Source organism: Protopterus annectens, chromosome 1.part1, assembly GCF_019279795.1.
Source record: "Protopterus annectens isolate FY-2018-M chromosome 1.part1, PAN1.0, whole genome shotgun sequence".
Lineage (NCBI taxonomy): Eukaryota > Metazoa > Chordata > Ceratodontiformes > Protopteridae > Protopterus > Protopterus annectens.
In genome coordinates, this window is record NC_056726.1 from 1729049336 (window position 1) to 1729066733 (window position 17398).

The 17398-nt window shown below is 41.6% G+C and overlaps 1 protein-coding gene across 1 annotated transcript in view; it reads left to right on the forward strand.

Annotated features, from left to right (window-relative positions):
• LOC122811978 (prolyl endopeptidase-like) overlaps positions 1-17398 on the forward strand; it is a 2225690-nt gene that overhangs the window by 708778 nt on the left and 1499514 nt on the right. Inside the window, exon 6 of the mRNA XM_044084182.1 lies at positions 12617-12738. Within this exon, the coding sequence (XP_043940117.1) occupies positions 12617-12738 (122 nt within the window). The remainder of the gene's footprint in view (positions 1-12616; positions 12739-17398) is intronic.

The following is a 17398-nucleotide window of genomic DNA, read 5'->3' on the forward strand; positions in this document are numbered from 1 at the left end:
GGCTTTGGTGACTGTTTCAAAAAGTCAACCAAGTTTAAAAGGCATGATCTGCCTTTGACAAAGCCAAACTGTGTTGGATCCAAAGTTTGCAAATTCCTATGTCTTTATTTATGAGGTCCATTATGATCCTCTCCATGGCTTTGCAGATCAAACTCAGGCTAATGGGCCGGTAATTTCCAGGGTCTGTGGAGGCACCTCCTTTGTGAAGTGGGACCACAGTTGCAGTGTGCCATTCGTAGGGACAAATCCAGAGGTAAGACTTTGATTAAACAGCTGTCCTAGCTGTGGGTTTAATTCACTCATTGAGTTCATGGAGCACACAGCCGGGACACCATCAGGTCCCATGGATGCTGTGTTTTTGGCTTTGGACAGAGCAGTTTTAACCTGTGCAGCAGTAATACTGGGTGCCTGCAATCTACTGGTATAGATATTGGTCCTTTGGGGGAGAAAGGTAATGTTTGCACTGAACCTGTCAGCCAGTATGTTGGCAATGTCTGTAGGATCAGTAATCTTATCATTTTGAACTAGTGCAGAGCATATCTGGGAGTTTCCTCCTAGGTTTCTAACATAGCTAAAGAAGGCCTTATGATTGACTTTTGAGTATCTACTGCAATTCTGTTTTCATAGCTAGCTTTAGATGATTTGATGAGGGTTCTCAACTTTTGTTGAGGCTGATAAGGGTGTTTTCCAGTCTTGGGACTTTGCTCTATCTTGTAGTAGCTTCCTCCTCCTGTTGTAGAGTTTGTTTATGGCAGGGGACCAACAGATTGTCTTGCCTTTGGTACAAAGAGTCTTGGTTCTGTTGGGATTGCCTTATCCATGCATTTGTGCATGTGTTTGTACAGTGCATTGGTGTATGATTCAGCAGCTTGAGTACTATTCTCCATTGCATGGGTGCCTTAAAGTTAACCACACTAGTCTTTAGAAGTGTGAAGTTATCTTTGGAGAAGTTCTTTACTGTGGTCTTTTTACCTTTGCAGGTGGGACGGAGGGATGAGGACCTCCAAAGTGATTAGTTTCTGATCTGATCTCACCAGTGAGGAGTTCACTATTGGTGTAGTGCATTGTGCGCCCATGTTAGTAATTACCTGGTCAAGGATGTTGCTCCTCTTGTGGGAGTAAGACTAGTTGTTCCATGGCATTAATGAATTCTAGGAACTTTTGGGCAAGTGTTTGGTACTTGAGTAGTGTTCCCAGTTAATGGAGGGTAGTTGAAGTCACCTAGTATGATGGTGTTAGGTTGAACATTTATTCTCTAGTGTTTTCAGGAAGGCGTGAGGTTCCTGAGTTTGTGAGGGTGGCCTGTAACAGGCTATGACCTGAATCGCTGTCAGTGTTAGCTGCACCTGAAGTATCTCTGATGCGTTATGTTGGGCTACCAGTCTGGAGGTGTCCACATCCTTTATGAATATGGAAACACCACCGCCTTTGGAGCTTTGGTCCAAGTTCTGGGGCCGAAAGGTGTGGAATGAGTTATTGCCTGGTAGTGCAGGTATGCTTTCTGCTGCCATGAACCAGGTCTCTGTTACAGCACAAATGTCGATGTTCTCCATTTTAAGGAGTACTTTGAGCGAGTGCATTTTGAGATTTAGACTTCTAGTGTTGAGCAGCATGACCCTCAGATTGCATTTGTTTGTAGCTGCTATGGTGGTAAATTTGGTCTTTGGAACACTGCCTAAAAAAGGCACTATAGGGGTGGCAAGAGCCTTGGCCAGTATCTGGAAGCCCAGGGGTGACAGATGCAGGCTTCATCATCAGGCGTTTCCTGATGACAATAAGGTCAAACTGTTGGATGCTCCTCTGGACAATAAAATTCTGTTTGATTCTGCTGCAGCTGAACTTTTCAAGTCTGTTCACAATAAGGGCAAGGCCTTACAGGAGTTGAATCATATTTTTATTGCTTCTATTACTAAGTTTCAGTGGCATTATCCTTCAAAATCTGCTTTTGTTTGCAGGCAGTCCCCCCCCCCCCCCACCTAAAGGTAAAAAAGGTTCTAGACATGTGCCTTCTGCTAAGTCTACACAAACGCCTACTTCCCCGAAACCTTCCTTAAAGGACAAGCTGGGCTCTGTTTCACAGTTTGCTTCCGCTTCCTCGGCCAGGTCCCTTTATCCCTTCATCTTTCTCTGTCCCTTCCAGACATGATGAGAATCACAACAGACTCTTGGGTTCTGTCCATTATCCACCATTATTGCATGGTTTGGAAATCCCTTCCTCCCTTTTTAGGCAGTTCTCAACCTCCTCAGGAAACAACTTCCTTTTTTTTCCAGTGTGCTTCATTCTCTTTTGTCCCAGGGCACCATTCAAGCTGTAGCTTAGCCCAGGTAGGGATTGGGTGTTATTCCAAAATGTTTCTAGTTCCCAGGAAGGAGGGCACCAGAAGACCATTTCTGGATATTTTCCAACTCCACACCTTTCTCAGGATTTCTTCTTTTTGGATGTTGTCTTTTCAAACCTTATTTCCTCTAGTTCTTCCCCATGTCTTTTGGTCTCTCTGAATTTCAAAGATCCCTACCTTCATATCCCCAGACATCCCTTTTTCAGGAAATTTTTTACATTTCTCTGTTTCTTCCTTTCATTTTCAGTTCTCTGCTTTGCTCTTTGGCCTCTGTACTGCCCTAAGTGTGTTCACTAAATGCCTCACTCCTGTCATTTCTTTTTTCAGGCTGAGAGGGGTTCAGATCTATCCTTATTTTGACAATCTCCTCCTTCAAGCTTCTTAACCCGAGACTTTGCTTCAGGATCCCTAGTTTACTATTTTCCTGTTGCAGAGTCTGAGGTTCACCATAAACTTTCAAAAATCAGCTCTGACAACTTCCCAGGAACATGTTTTTGTTGGTTGCAGGATCCAGACCCATCCCCATGCTGTCATCTCTGCCCACCCCCAAGACCCCTGTCTGTTATTACCCTTTTCCAGTCTCTTTTTCTCTGGAGTCAGTCATGGACAGGGATTTTCTCAGGGTCCTTGGGTTCTTGGCTTCCACCATTCACATGCTTCCTCTGGCCAGACTCCATATGAGAAAGCTTCAGTGGTACCTCAAGTCACTGTGGCTTCAACATTGACACCCCCTGGACTTTCCATCCTCCCTTGTCTCAAGCTGAAGCTTCAGTGATGGATTCATCAACATTTTCTCAACCCAGAACTTCCTTTCCAGGTTCCAGCCCCAACACACGAGTTCTTTACAGACACCTCAGACAGGGGATGTGGGCCTCCTTCAGCTCTGTCAAGGTTCAGGGTCTCCGGCCTCTTCATCAGAGGTCAGACTACATTGGTATAAAGGAGCTAAGGGTTATGCTTTTCATTCCCTCTTTTATCCCAGGCTTGTCAAAGTTTTCACTGACAATACTGTGATGTGGTATGTTAACAGGCAAGTGAGTACAAGGTCTTACCTTCTCTGCAGGCTAACTCTTTAGGTCTGGGATCTAGTAGTCCACTATCAAATGACACTTCAGGCTGTTTACATTCCCTCAGAACACAATCAAGTGACAGACTATGTGAGCAGGTCCAGCACACAAGCTGACGTATGGATGCTTCACAGAGATGTGTTCATGGACATTGTCTGTTGGTGGGTATTCCTCCGGTAGATCTTTTTGCCTCACTTCTGAACAGACAACTTCTTCCGTTCTGTTCCAGAGTCCCAAGTCCTCTGTCTTGGAAAGTGGATGCTCTCTCATTTCCTTGGAAGGGGATGTTTCTGTACACCCTTCCTCTGCTTCTGAGAGTCTTACACAGGATCAGGCAGGACTCTCTGAAAATCATGTTAGTGACTTCCTTTTAGTCCAGACAGCATTGGTTCCCCCTTCTTTCTCACTTGGCCAAGGGCAATCACCACAGTTAACCTCAACTTGTAGACCTTCTCACACAAGACTAGGAGTCTATTATCCATCCTCACTTATCCACTGTTAGCTAACACTGTGGGTGATAAGGTTTTGATTCATTTTAGGCACCTCTTGGGGCCATGCTTCGGGTCCTGTGGGTGGCCAGGAAGCCTACAACCAGGAAATCATATTTGTCCAAATGGAAAAGTTTTTCTGTCTGGTACCTCTCTGGAAACCAGGAACCTTTATCTGTGGAGGTTTCCATGTTTTTCTCTTATTTGTATGATCTGCGCCATGCTGGGTTGGCAAATTCTTCAGTAAAAGTTTACATGTCTGCATTCTTTGCTTGTCTGCCCCTGGCTTCCTCTATGGCCTCTAGGTTTCAGGTCAAACAATTTCTTAAAGGCAGCCTTTATATCAGACATCCCAGGAAGCCTATTCCACCTTCCTGGGACCACAGTTTTGTTAACAAAAATGACTCACGCTTGTTTTGAGCCTGCTGTTTCAGCTTCTTTACAACATTGTACGTTGAAGACTGTTCGTCTTTTAGCCATTACTTCAGTTTTGTTTTATTTATTTGACATTTGTTTACCGGCAAAGTCCAATTGGCCCATAAATAACCCATTTTCAATGGATGCCCGGGGAGAAAAGCTCCATAAGGCAATATGTTTACAGTGGATATAAAAAGTGTACACACCTCTGTTAAAATGCCAGATTTTTGTGATCTAAAAATGAGACCACAATAAATCAATTCAAAACTTTTCCTTCCTTTAATGTGACATATAACCTGTACAATTCAATTGAAAAACAAACAATCTGTTAGGGGAAAAATATAAAAATAAGAAACGTACAACAAGTTGGTTGCATAAGTGTGCACACCCTTAAACTAATACTTTGTTGAAGCACATTTTGCTTTTATTACAGCATTCAGTCTTCTTGGGTAGGAGCCTATCAGCATGGCACATCTTGACTTGGCAGTATTTGCCCACTCTTCCTTACAAAAGCATTCCAGGTCTGTCAGATTGCGAGGGCATCTCTTGTGCACAGCCCTCTTCAAGTCACCCCACAGAATTTCTATTGGACTTGGGTCTGGGCACTGGCTGAACTATTCCAAAACTTTAATTTTCTTCTGGTGAAGCCATTCTTTTGTTGATTTTGATGAATGCTTGGGGTCACTGTCATGTTGAAAGGTGAAATTCCTCTTCATATTCAGCTTTTCTGTGACAACAAAAATGGACACAAGCTCATAAAATGTAAGAAATGCTTGCTGTTATCAAGGCACTCAACTTTCTGAATCATCTTTAGCCCAGGAGGGCTTCAAGTTGTTACAGACAGTACCGCAGTGATGTACATAAACAAGCAAGGTAGAACAGAGTCTTACCCCCTATGCAAAGTATCCATTTTACCATGGGATATATCTTTACAGTACAGTCTCAATCTATGGCCATCCTACATTCCATCAGAGCAAAATTGTGTGGCAGGCGAGCTGAACAGTACAAAGGCAGACCCTCAGGAATGGAAGCTAGATCAGGAGATGATCTGTGGTTTAAACCATCTGTGGGGAGTTCCTCAAGTAGACCTTTTTGCCTCCTGTCTGAATAATCAGCTGGCAAAATTTTGCTCCAGGACTACATGCAGGAGGGCCTAGAAAACAGATGTTTTTTTCTTTTCCTTGGACAGGAATGTTCATGTATGCTTTTCCACCCTTTCTGTTGATATCCAGGGTACATCTGAAGTCGTTATTCCCTCTTTTGTATTTAGCAGGGGGCAATTACCACAAGCTTCTTCACAGACTGGGCCTACTCACACAAGAACAGGAGTGTTTGATGCATCCCAACCCCAAACAACTTAAACTGGCAGTGTGAATGATAGGGTCTTAATACCTTTTTAGACTCTTGTTTACTGGAGTAGCAGCAGGTACTAATGGAAGCAGGAAAGTTTACTAGAAAATCATATATTTGCAAATGGAAAAGGTTTTCTATTTGGTACCAGTAAAATAGCCAGCACTTATTGAGGGCTAGTCTTTTTGTGCGTTAAAAGTGCTTGTGTGAATTACTATCCTTTGACCTGCCCAACATTTCTATCAGGGATAAGTTCTTAGCCATTTCAGCATATTTGCCTATGGATCCCCCTTTTTCAAGACATTCCCATTCAAATTTGTTTGAAAGGGGTGTTGCATAAGAGATCACTAAGAAAACTGATGTCTGCTCCTTGGGATTTTAATTTTGTATATAAAGAAGTTAACATTTGCTCCATTTGAACCAGCTCATCTGTCTGACTTAAGATTCTTAACTTGGAAAACAGTTTTACTGTTGCTCTGACCTCTGCAAAAAGAGTATCCGAGTTGGAAGGGTCAACCTTATCTCATTTTCCACAGAGACAGGGTTTCTTTGAGAACTCTCATAATTTTTTATGCCTAAAGTGGTATCCACGATTACTTTAAGCCAAACTATACTTCTTGTATTATTTCCTGAACTCCAAAATGAGGGAGAAAGGATACTTTATACCTTGGATGTCCATAGACAACTCTGGTACTATCTTGACGGAACAAAATCTTTCAGAACTTCGATCAGTTGCTCATTTCTTGTGAAGGTAAGAAGGGGAATAACATATGTCAAAGTAGACTACTTCTTAATAACTGTCTTGGGCAATTACCTTTTGATCTGATGTTGACTTTGCCTTTCATCTCAACAAGTGGGTTATCCAATCTGATCAGATCCGAACTTTGCGCCTTTTTTCAAGGTATTGGATCCAGGACTCATGCTCCTCCTCTACCAATAATTCCTCTTGTACTTACAATACAGTAGATCTAGTTTGCCACTTGTAAGTTCAGGACGTGATCCACGAGGGCTCAATGCTCACTTAAGATAAGTGCGCATATCTCTGATTTTTTCCTACTATTTATTAAAAAGTTCTCTTTTTGGGGGTTTTGTTCTTAGTACCTTCGTGGTCTTTCAATTTTTTTGTCAATTTTCTGGAAGGCTTCTTCCTGCCCTTTCTCGCCTATCTTCTAAAAAAAAAAAAAGTTACTGCCTGTTACTATATTCAAAACGTGTGTGTGTGTGTGTGTGTGTGTGTGTATATATATATCTATATATATATATATATATATATATATATATATATATATATATATATATATATATATATATAAAATATGGGTCTACTTTACTTACCTGAACAGCCAGATCACTGACTTTCACCTTGCCAAGACGACAGGAATTAATAAAACAGAAGACTGACATCCGGAACACCGACTTTCCACTCGAGATAAGTAACCACTTGGCCTCCCCCCTCCCAAAAAAACAAACAAAATTAAACCCACCCATGTGGTAGGCTTCGCCCCCATACCCCCCTAACAAAATATACCAACTGAGATCGCACTACCACAAAGGTAAGGGGCAAACTTCAACAGGATGGCCAAGCAGTTACTTCCCTTGAGTGGAAATTCGGTGTTCTGGATGTCGGGCTTCTGTTTTTTCTTTCCTTTCATCTTGGCGAAGTGAAAGTCGGTGATGTGGCTATTTGGGTAAGTAAAGTAGAGTCTCATATATATATATATATATATATATATATGTGTGTGTGTGTGTGTGTGTGTGTGTGTGTGTGTGTGTATATATATATATATATATATATATATATATATATATATATACACACACACACACACACACACACATTTTCCTTCTAAACGTGGGCATTGGTACTTAGTTGTTTACTACTTAGTGCTTATAGGTATTAGTCATATGTTTCTTAGAATAAGATAATTCTAGACCTGAAAGATGCTTGTCATCGTATTTCCATTGCCACAGAGTTCAGAGATTTCCTCAGATTTTCTGTGTCTGTGTGTTGTATTATCACGTCTCTGCATTACCCTTGTACTCTACAGCTTCTATGGTGTTTGCAAAGTTGTGTGCAGTGATAGTTCAATGCACACTGCAAGGGATTCACTTTTTTTACCATGTTACATAACTTGTTTTATCTTTGCAGAGTCTTTCAAAGTCAGGAGTCTTCCACTTGGGTGAGAAAGCTCCTACTTAGACTAAGATTTCAGGAGAACGGACATAAGTCTTGTTCATCTCCTGCTTGCAGGATTGTTTTCTTGGTGTGTCTCCTTGATACATCAATTCAAGTAGTCTTTTTTTTTCAGATGTCAAAGAGGCCCTTACATTGGTTACAAATGTTCTTCTCAGCCTAAGTTTTCAGTCAGCAGTCAAAATCCTCCTTAATTCCTTCTCACATGATAGTCATTTTTTTCAGGATATCTTCTAGATTCTGCTTTGCAAAGGGCATTCCTAACTCAGGAGAAAGTGGTCTTGTATCTGAAAGCATTCTGAATTTCTCCAGTCTGTCTTAGACTTCAGCCAGAGAGTATCTGAGGATTCTAGAGTTCATAGCATCCATGATTATCATGATTTCCTTTGCCAAGTTACATATGATTAAAATCAAGTGGTTCTTGAAAACTGTGGACCAACATTCTCATCCTCTGGAATTTCAAATTCCAATCTTGGGTTTTGTGAAAGGAGAACTGTTTTGGTAGAGAGAACAGTTTTCCCTAAATCCATGTCTTCCATTCTCTCTTCCAACCCCTGCTCAGTTTGTTACAACGGGTACATCAGATTCTGCTTGGGGTGCTGTTTCAAAGGGGGTAAAAGTGCAGGGTCTTTGAAACAAAACAGACTGGCCAAAGCACGTAAACATGAAAAAAGTGTTAGCTGTAGTCCATGATATAGAATCTCCTCATTTGTGGTGCCCTGGACCTCTGTAGGCAACACCACAGTGGTGTGGAACACAAACCGGGAACCAGGTCTTGTCCTCTGTGCTGACTGGCTATGGTAACTTGGAAGGGCACTCTGAAGCATTGTTTAACCCTCCAAGTTCCATACATTCCATCAGAGCCAAAACATAATGGCAAGCAAGCTGAGCAGGACCAGGACAGACCCTCATTAATGGAAATTGAATTGGGGGGGGGGGGGGTCTTCCAGGATTTGATCCAGTTGTGGGGAACAAGTCAAATGGAGATGTTCAACTCCTTTCAAAACGGACAACAAAACAAATCATGCACCAGGACTCCTTGCACCCTGCAGGCAGGCCTGGAAAACGCATGCTTTTTCATTCCCATGGTTCGGAATGTTCCTTTATGCTTTTCCACTCTTTCCACTGGTTTCCAGGATCATTTTGAAGATTTAGAAGGACTCCAAAGACTGCTGTGTTGATTCCCTTCTGGCCCAGGCAACAGCATCTTTCCTTTCACTTGGAACTAGCCAAGAGCAGTTACCACAAGCTTTCCCACAGACTGAATTTTCTTACATAGGACGGTGGGAGTTTGGAATACTCTAGTCTGAAACAACTTCAACTGACTGCCTGAGTGATTCATTTCTGATACACTTAAGGCAACTGTGTTTCTGAGTCTGTACGGTAGGCACAAAGGGAGCCAAGAAAGCCTCCTACTTGGAAGTCTTAAGTTGCTAAAAGGAAAATATTTACTAGCTGGTGCCACACTAATAACCAGAGCCCATTTTGGGGATTCAGAACCACTGGTTCTTAAATATTTGTCAGAGTTACTCTCCTTTGGCCTTTATTTATCTATCAAGATTCATTTGTTCGGCATGAATGGCCATGGATCCTCCCCTATATTCTCTGTCTTTGATCAAACAATTCTTTAAAGAGGTTTACACGGAAGACCACCTAGAAAAGAGGTGACATCTGCGTGGGATCTTAACTTTATGATGAAAAGTTAACTATCTCCCTTTGAACCAGCTCTTCAGGCTGATTTATAATTATGTCATGGAAGACTGCATTGCGTATTGCTCTGACATCTGCAAGAAGTATTTGAGTTGCAAGCTTTCCTGGTGGGTGAAGCTAGTTTGATTTTCCATAGGTATAGGATCTCTTTAAGAACAAATAACTGATGCCAAAAGTTTCAGTATGTTTACTTTAAATCAAGCCATCAATCTCCTGGTTTCCTGTCCTGAACCTAAAAATCATTGAGAGAGGATTTTTCATATTCTTGACATGTACTGGCCATTGAGGTATTATCTTGAGAGAACTAAGTCCTTTAGGAAAACAAAACAGCTTCTTATCTCCTATGATTGGACGAAGAAAGGACAACCCATGTTAAAATTGACTATTTTCAGATGGTTGCACCTTGCTATTGAGTTTTGTAATTACCACCATGGTAAATCACTTTCTGGCAGGATAAAGGCACATTCTAGTAGAGCCTTATCTACTTCGATAGTGTACTGGAAAGGGGTGAACTCTAGAGGGATTCTAGAGGCAGCTTCTTGGTCCTGTGTACTTTCTTTTACAAAGGATTATGACCTGAATTTCTTCACCAGGTCCAAATCAGAATTTGCTGGGACTGTTCTTTAGGGGCTCCTAGATCCTTATCCTTTCTCCTTCCAGGCTGAATATGCTGTGGTCTTCTTCTTTTGGCTGCTCCTGTTAGGGGTCACCACAGCAGATCAACTGTTTCCATTTCTTCCTGCTCTCTGCATCTTGCTCTGTCACACCAGCCACCTGCATGTCCTCTCTCACCACATCCATAAACCTTATCTTAGACCTTCCTCTCTTCCTGTTACCTGGCAGCTTCATCCTTAGCATCTTTTTCCCAATATACTCTGCATCCCTCCTCAGCACGTCCAAACCAATGTAATCTTGCCTCTCTGGCTTTGTCTCCAAACCTTCCAACCCGGACTGACCCACTAATATACTTATTCCTAATCCTGTTCTTCCTCGTCACACCCAGTGCAAATCTTAACATCTTAAGCTCTGCCATGTCAAGCTCTGACTCCTGCCTTTTTGTCAGTGCCAGTGTCTACAACCCATATAACATAGCTGTATATGCTGTGGTAATCTGCCCATATAGCCAAATCTACCCATAATGTGCTTCTACAGCTGCTTAACTTCCAGTTTTACTGCTACGGTCATATTCTGCTCATCATTTGCTTGCTTAAAGTTGCATTCCACTGCCTTTCTGTTTGTCACATTGCTGCTGCTGTTCATCTGCCCCAGCCCCTACTGATACTTTAAGTACTGCTTTCCCTGGTGCTCATACTGTTAGTACACTAATTACAGTTATTCCCTGCCCCCACTGTAAAAGTTAATGTTTCTGAAATTCTAACCTGCCTGGAGTCATTGACCTGTAACTCTTAAGAGTTACAGGACAAGGAGAACTGTGACTTGCTACAGGTTTTTTTTTTTTACTCAAATACTTTTTATTTGTTGTCCGGTTCGATTCTCAGTTAGAGCGTCTTCTGTGTGGAGACTTGCGTGAATGGGCATACCTTCGATGAAGGTTATGTGTCAGGGCCGGCAACTCGGCACGTAAAAATCTACTGCCAATCATTAGCGGACCAGAGTTCCACTGTGGCGACCCCTAACCGGGAAAAGCCGAAAGACCCAACAACAACTTATTTGATTTAAAACATAATAATGATTGTTTACAATTAATAAATATTCAACTATATACAATATTTAAATTTAGCCTGACAAAATAGATTAAGATAACAGATCTGTGTAAAAACAATGATGTTTATACATTATATTAAAATTATCAGGAAGAGTCTGATTCCAATTGCAAGGTATCAGTCAATGTCAAAACTGTCTCCATGAGTTATTGACTAATGGCTTGGGCTGGATTCTCAGTTCTTTAGTTTTGATCTCCATTAAAACAGACTTCTTCAGTAAACATAAAAATTCCTCCATGGTGGGCGCTGTGTTGGATTTCCATCTTCTGGTTATACATTTTCTAGCATAGTTCATATTAAATACAAATCCAATTTCTTCAAGTGAGGATTATTGATTACATTCAATAAAATTAGGGATTTTTTTCAAAATAAATGTATCTGTATAAAGAGCTTGTAAAAAATTACTAATCTCATTCCAATATGTTCTAATACTAACACAGTTATAAAAAACATGGGACCAGTCTGCGTTTGCTGAATCTTGATATCTCCAGCATACATTATTACTTGAGGTGTTTATCTTTGAAATTTTCTCAGATATTAAGAAGGATCTATGTAGATATTTCGATTGAAATATTCTCCAGTGTTGTGAATGAGATGTTAATTTAACTGAGAGTAAGATATTTGTCTTATCTTTTATTAATAGGGGGAGTCTGTATACCTTTAGTTATCTAAATATTGCCAATAGGATACTTTAGGAGCTGTCCTATAAGGAATTAATACATTATATAAGTATGATAACTCATTTTTTGTATTAGTGTTGTTATAGATCATTTCAAACAACCAAGATATAAATTTAGGGGTACTTTTAAATGATGAATTGTTTGCTATTCTACATAGATCCTTAGAATATGTTACAACACTGTGCAACATTAGCCAATCATTAGGTGTTAATCCATAGGCTGAGATTACTTGCTACAGGTTCTGAAGTCACGGAGATCCACTGTTGGCTTTAGTTGATAGGAGCCCTCTCTAGCTAGCCTACTGCAACCAGCACAGAGCTACCCCCACCCAGTATATTTTATTCAAGACTCTGAGAAGGGTGGAAAGCCCTGGATGTTGAGAAACCAGCTTAAAAGGAAAGTTTCTAGATATGCTGAAAAACATGTTTTCAGTTTTTGGGTACAGTTATACTTTGACTGATCTGTTGTCTAGCAGCAACCTTTGAACTGTCTACATAGCTGGAAATATTTATAAAATGCTATAAAACAATGTAAAAATGTGGTATCACAATAGTATTTTTCCTCTGGAACAGATTGCTGATAGGGTGATATTGCATTATGTGCTCCATACTATGCTTATAAAAATTGTTGTTCTTTATTCATTTTAGGCACTGAGACAACTAGTAACCTGAATCAGAAATTGTACTACCATGTGATAGGAACTGAACAGTCAGCAGATATTCTAGTTGCAGAGTTTCCAGAAAACCCCAAGTGGACCAGTGGAGCTACGGTAAACTGATGACATTTTTGGAATTCAGTATGTGTTGGGCAACTCTGATTAATTTTAGAATGGTTTTGGTTGTTCAAGAGTCATTGTTGTCTGATAGTAACAAACCAGAGACATAGTGATTAATTTGTTTGTTTGAACTGACAGTGAAGACAATAAACATTGTGAAATGATGTACTTGACCTTATTTGATTATTTAATTTAATTAAGTGGATGCACTAGATGTTAAGAGGTTTTCGGGCATTATTTTAGAGGTTATGAATTTGATAAGAACAGGTATGCAGTGTGTCTGAAAAGTGTTTCTGCTGTCACAAGTTGTGCATTTTTTTTATACAACATTCACTGGCAAAAGAACGTTAAACTGGATGTTTGGATTAGGGACTAGAATGTTGACAAGACACAAACATGCATTTTGCGTGCCAGCTGTTTAGTGAGCATAAACAGATGATATGTTGTTATTTTCATTCATTCCTCAACTGTTAGATTCGGATCCGATCCTTGGATCCAACTCGGCCACTTCTTCCAGCTAGTGAAACACTGAAACTCTCAAGCTCCTCCCTTTACCCATAATGCTCTAGTCATCTAACATACCTCAGATCTTGTTTGCCGCCTTAGCATATGGACATGGTCACTGCTTACTCTTGAGCAAGCGTACTCCATTTCTGTGAGTTAAAGTTATTCTATGTATTATATTATCTTTTTTGCCGTTCCTCCCTTTTTATAACCCTTATATCTATACAGGTTAAATCTTTATACTCTGCGTTTGAATACCAATTGCTGACATTTCCTTTGTACTTTTTAGTACTCTTTCTACCTTTGCTGGTATTTTTCTTGTTTCTTTCTTTGCTAGTGTCTACTTAAAAAAAAAAAAAAAAAAAAATGACCTGTGGCCATAAATTTCCAAGTGCTGATGCATGCTCTAAGTGCGTCTATTGCTTGGGCCCATCTCACCTGAATTCTAACTATAAGATATGTAAGACTTTCAATTTGCAGCCTTGATTGGTAAAAAAAAAAAAAAAGTAAATTCTTAAGACGTTTGCCACCCTCTAAACCTTCTTCAACAGCATCTGGGACTCAAACCCCAAAAGAGTTGATAAGGATGATGCTCTTTCTATAAAAGCTATCTGGATTCAACTATCTGTACGGCTTCAGTATCTGAACCTCCTGCTAACGATCCGACCACTTCAGATCCGAGACCTAGATCAGAGAAATCTCCCTGGATCCGATCACCTCAAATTCTACCAGGTGCTATTACTTCTTGGCTTCCCTCCCCCTTTTTGGAGCACAAAATGACATTCTAGACCATCTTCAATAGCCTCCTCTATTCGATCATCCAAGAGTCTGACAGAAGCTGATTTAACAGGATGATGAGGAAGTTCCTCAGGATGTAGATTCAACTGGGAGTTCATCCGGCTTAGACCCCATCACGTCTGGAGACCCATGTCGGTGCTACTGCCCGTTATTGGATCCTTCTGCGATCTGACCTTTGGTTTTGGAACCATCGATCCAAAAATCCTGGAGTTGTCTGCCTCAGATGCAAAGATGATGGCATCTTTGATTGTGGTAGTGTATGAGTCTTCTGGCACTGAGCACTTTGGAGCCCTAGGGTTGGCTCTGGCTTTGGGGTGCTGGAGTCGACTCCGAAACTGTCAGAGCCACCTCTGCCCCTTGGAGTTTTGGCACTAGACAGTTCATGTCCGACTCCTTCCTGAAGTAGTTTCAGGTGGCAGGAGCATAAGCATGCCATATTGGATCCATCAGTTTCCTTTTCTCCAAGGCATTCTGCATTGGAGGTAGCGGAGAGAGTTTTCTCTCTTCCTAGAGTTTGGACTTCTCTTTCCTCTACGGTTCCGTCTAACCAGTGCCATCTGACTCTGCATCCAGAGCCTCAATCAGCTAAGCTACTGGGACACCCAACCCAAAACAGTCTTCAGACCACCCAGCAGAGTATAGTAATCTCTTCTGCCCCTTTTCCAGAGCATCCCACAGCAGAAGTTCCCAGAAGAGAAAGTGTAGGAGGAGAAGCTTAGACTCCCTGCAACAGTCTGTCACATAAAAATGAAGGGGAAGGGTCCCCCCGATCACCACCCGATGACATCCCATTTGGAGATATCTTAGAACTCCTATAACAAAGTGTTGATTGGTCCCCTGATAATCCTTTATAAGAGGAGTCTGTATTCCTGGAGGCCTTTTGCTCTGGCCCATCTTCTGCCTGAGTGACTCCACCCACAGGTGAGCTCATTGATTTGGTCTCTTGATAGGCATGGAAGGAGCCTGACATGATTGAGCCTATCCCTAATAGAACAGATAATGATCCTGGCACCACCTAAAAATAGAACATATCAAAACAAGGGAATACCACTTGATGCCATGTTCGTAGTGGCGTCCACTAAAAAGGAACTAGCAGAGCAAAGTTCCTCTATCCATTCTCCAAACAGGGAGTGTGGGGTGCTGGACAGATTTGAGAAGCATGTCTATGCTTCAGCAGCTTTTGCTCTTAGGTTGCAGAACTGTTTGGCACATTTTATGAGATTTCAAAGGGATTTCATTAAGGAACTTTCTAAATCCCTCACTGGGACCATATCCTCTGTGGCAGAAAGCAGTGTTACTTGCAGTTTGCTACCCTCCAGTCCATTTCAAACTCATCCATGAGGTTTAACCTCCCATGCCGCTGAAGGTACCTCAGAGGAGATGGGTTCAGGCATTTCTATCAGAAGACATGACTGGATGCATTTGTGTGACTTAGCAGAATCCTTCAAATCTTCCTTTGTCAGTGCTTCTTTTGAGAGAAGTTCCTTATTTGGCCCCAAAATTAGACACACTGTCTAGGTGTGAACAGGAAGGAAAAACCTTGCCTGTTGTGGACATGCATTCTTCAAATCCTCAATGGACCTTTTTTAGGAACCAACGCAGCAGATGGAAAATGTGGTTCAAAAATACCAGGGTCCCTTCTAAGATCCACGTGGAGATAGTTCCTCAAGAGGCAAAGGTTGGAACTTTAATGGAGGACAACATCCCCATGGCAGAGGTGGTCCGCATAACCAGGGATCTAGGGATACTTTCTCTGACAGATCATATCAGTGCTGCTGTAAGGAGGCCCAACTGTCCATCTCTGGAGACAGCTGGGGGTCATGTATCCCTGCACCAGACAGCCTGGCTAGAAATTACAAAAGATTCAGGGGTGCAGAGAATAATATCCACAAGTTGTATAATACCATTTTTCCATCCATCCCTGCTAGCATTAAACAAAATCCCTGATGTTCCACCCAATCAGAGGGAAGCAGCAGCAATAGAAATAAACAAGCTGCTAGAAAAGAGATATTCAAGAGGTCCTCCCAGACCAGAGAGAGTCCGGAACTTATTCAAGATTATTTTTAGTGCCAAAGAAAACAGGGGACTGGAGACCAATTATGGATCTAGGCAGTCTAAATCATCCAGTTCAGTACACAAAGTTCTGGATGGTCACTGTTCAGTCCATGCTGCTTTTTCTGTACAAGGATAACTGGATGTGCTCAGTAGATCTTCAGGATGTGTACTATTACATAAAAATGAACAGACAGTCCAGGAGATATCTGTACTTCCAACTGGGAGCCAGTCCTTTCCAATTGCTGCCTTTTGGTCTCACTGTAGCCCCCAGGGTATTTACCAAGTATATGTCAGTAGTAGCAGCTCACTTGAGACTGCGGGAATTCTGTGTTTCCATATTTGAATGACTGGCTCATAACCAGGCATCATCTGATTCAGGATTGAGACTACGTACTCCAGTTATGCTCTTTTCTGGGAATTTCTATCAATTAAAACAAATCTCATCTCGAACCAACACAGATATTGGAATTCATTGCTGCCTTGTTCAATACAGTCACTCGCACAGCTTCTCTCCCTCTGTCCAGAGTTCAAACTGTTCATTTCCAGGTCAAAGAGACCATTTACAGTTCTTCTTTTTCAGCTCGACTGATCCACCAGGCTGTGGGATCCATATCAGTAGCACTCATTCTGGTACCATTGGCAAGGTAATATGTGAGGATTCTTCAGTGGACGCTGGTAACTTAATGGTCCATTCTCCATGAATCACTATCCAGTCAAATCACAATAATGCAATGTTGCCAAAATTACCTTGTGTGGTGGGAACACTCCAGTCAAGCACAAGAAGGCCGTCCCTTTGTTCTCCCCCAACCTTCATGGTGACCACAGATGCCTCCCAGGTTGGGTGGGGTGGGGCACTTCTTGGGAAAGATGGTCCAAGGCACTTGGTCCTCCAAAGAGTCCAACACACATATCAATGTCCTGGAAATGAGAGCTTTCCTCCTAGCACTGCAGGCCTTCCAAGACACTCTTCCCATGGAGACTTTTGAAATCCAGTTGGTGGTCTGGTACATCAACAAATAAGGGGGAACCAAATCTTACCCTCTTGGTCAAGAAACTGTGAGAGTAAGGCAATGGGCATTCTTATACAATTGTTCTCTGATAGCGATGCACATTCTGGGAAGTCCACCGTGATTGCAGACAAGTTAAGCAGGTGTATTCTAATGCCTCAGGAGTGGTCTCTCAACAAGAAGGTGACAGAGAGAATTTTCTGTTGATGGAACCAACCATGCTGCTGTCTCTTTGCATTTCCCCTCACCAACAAGTGCAGCAGGTTCTTTGCCCTGATACCCCCATTGGG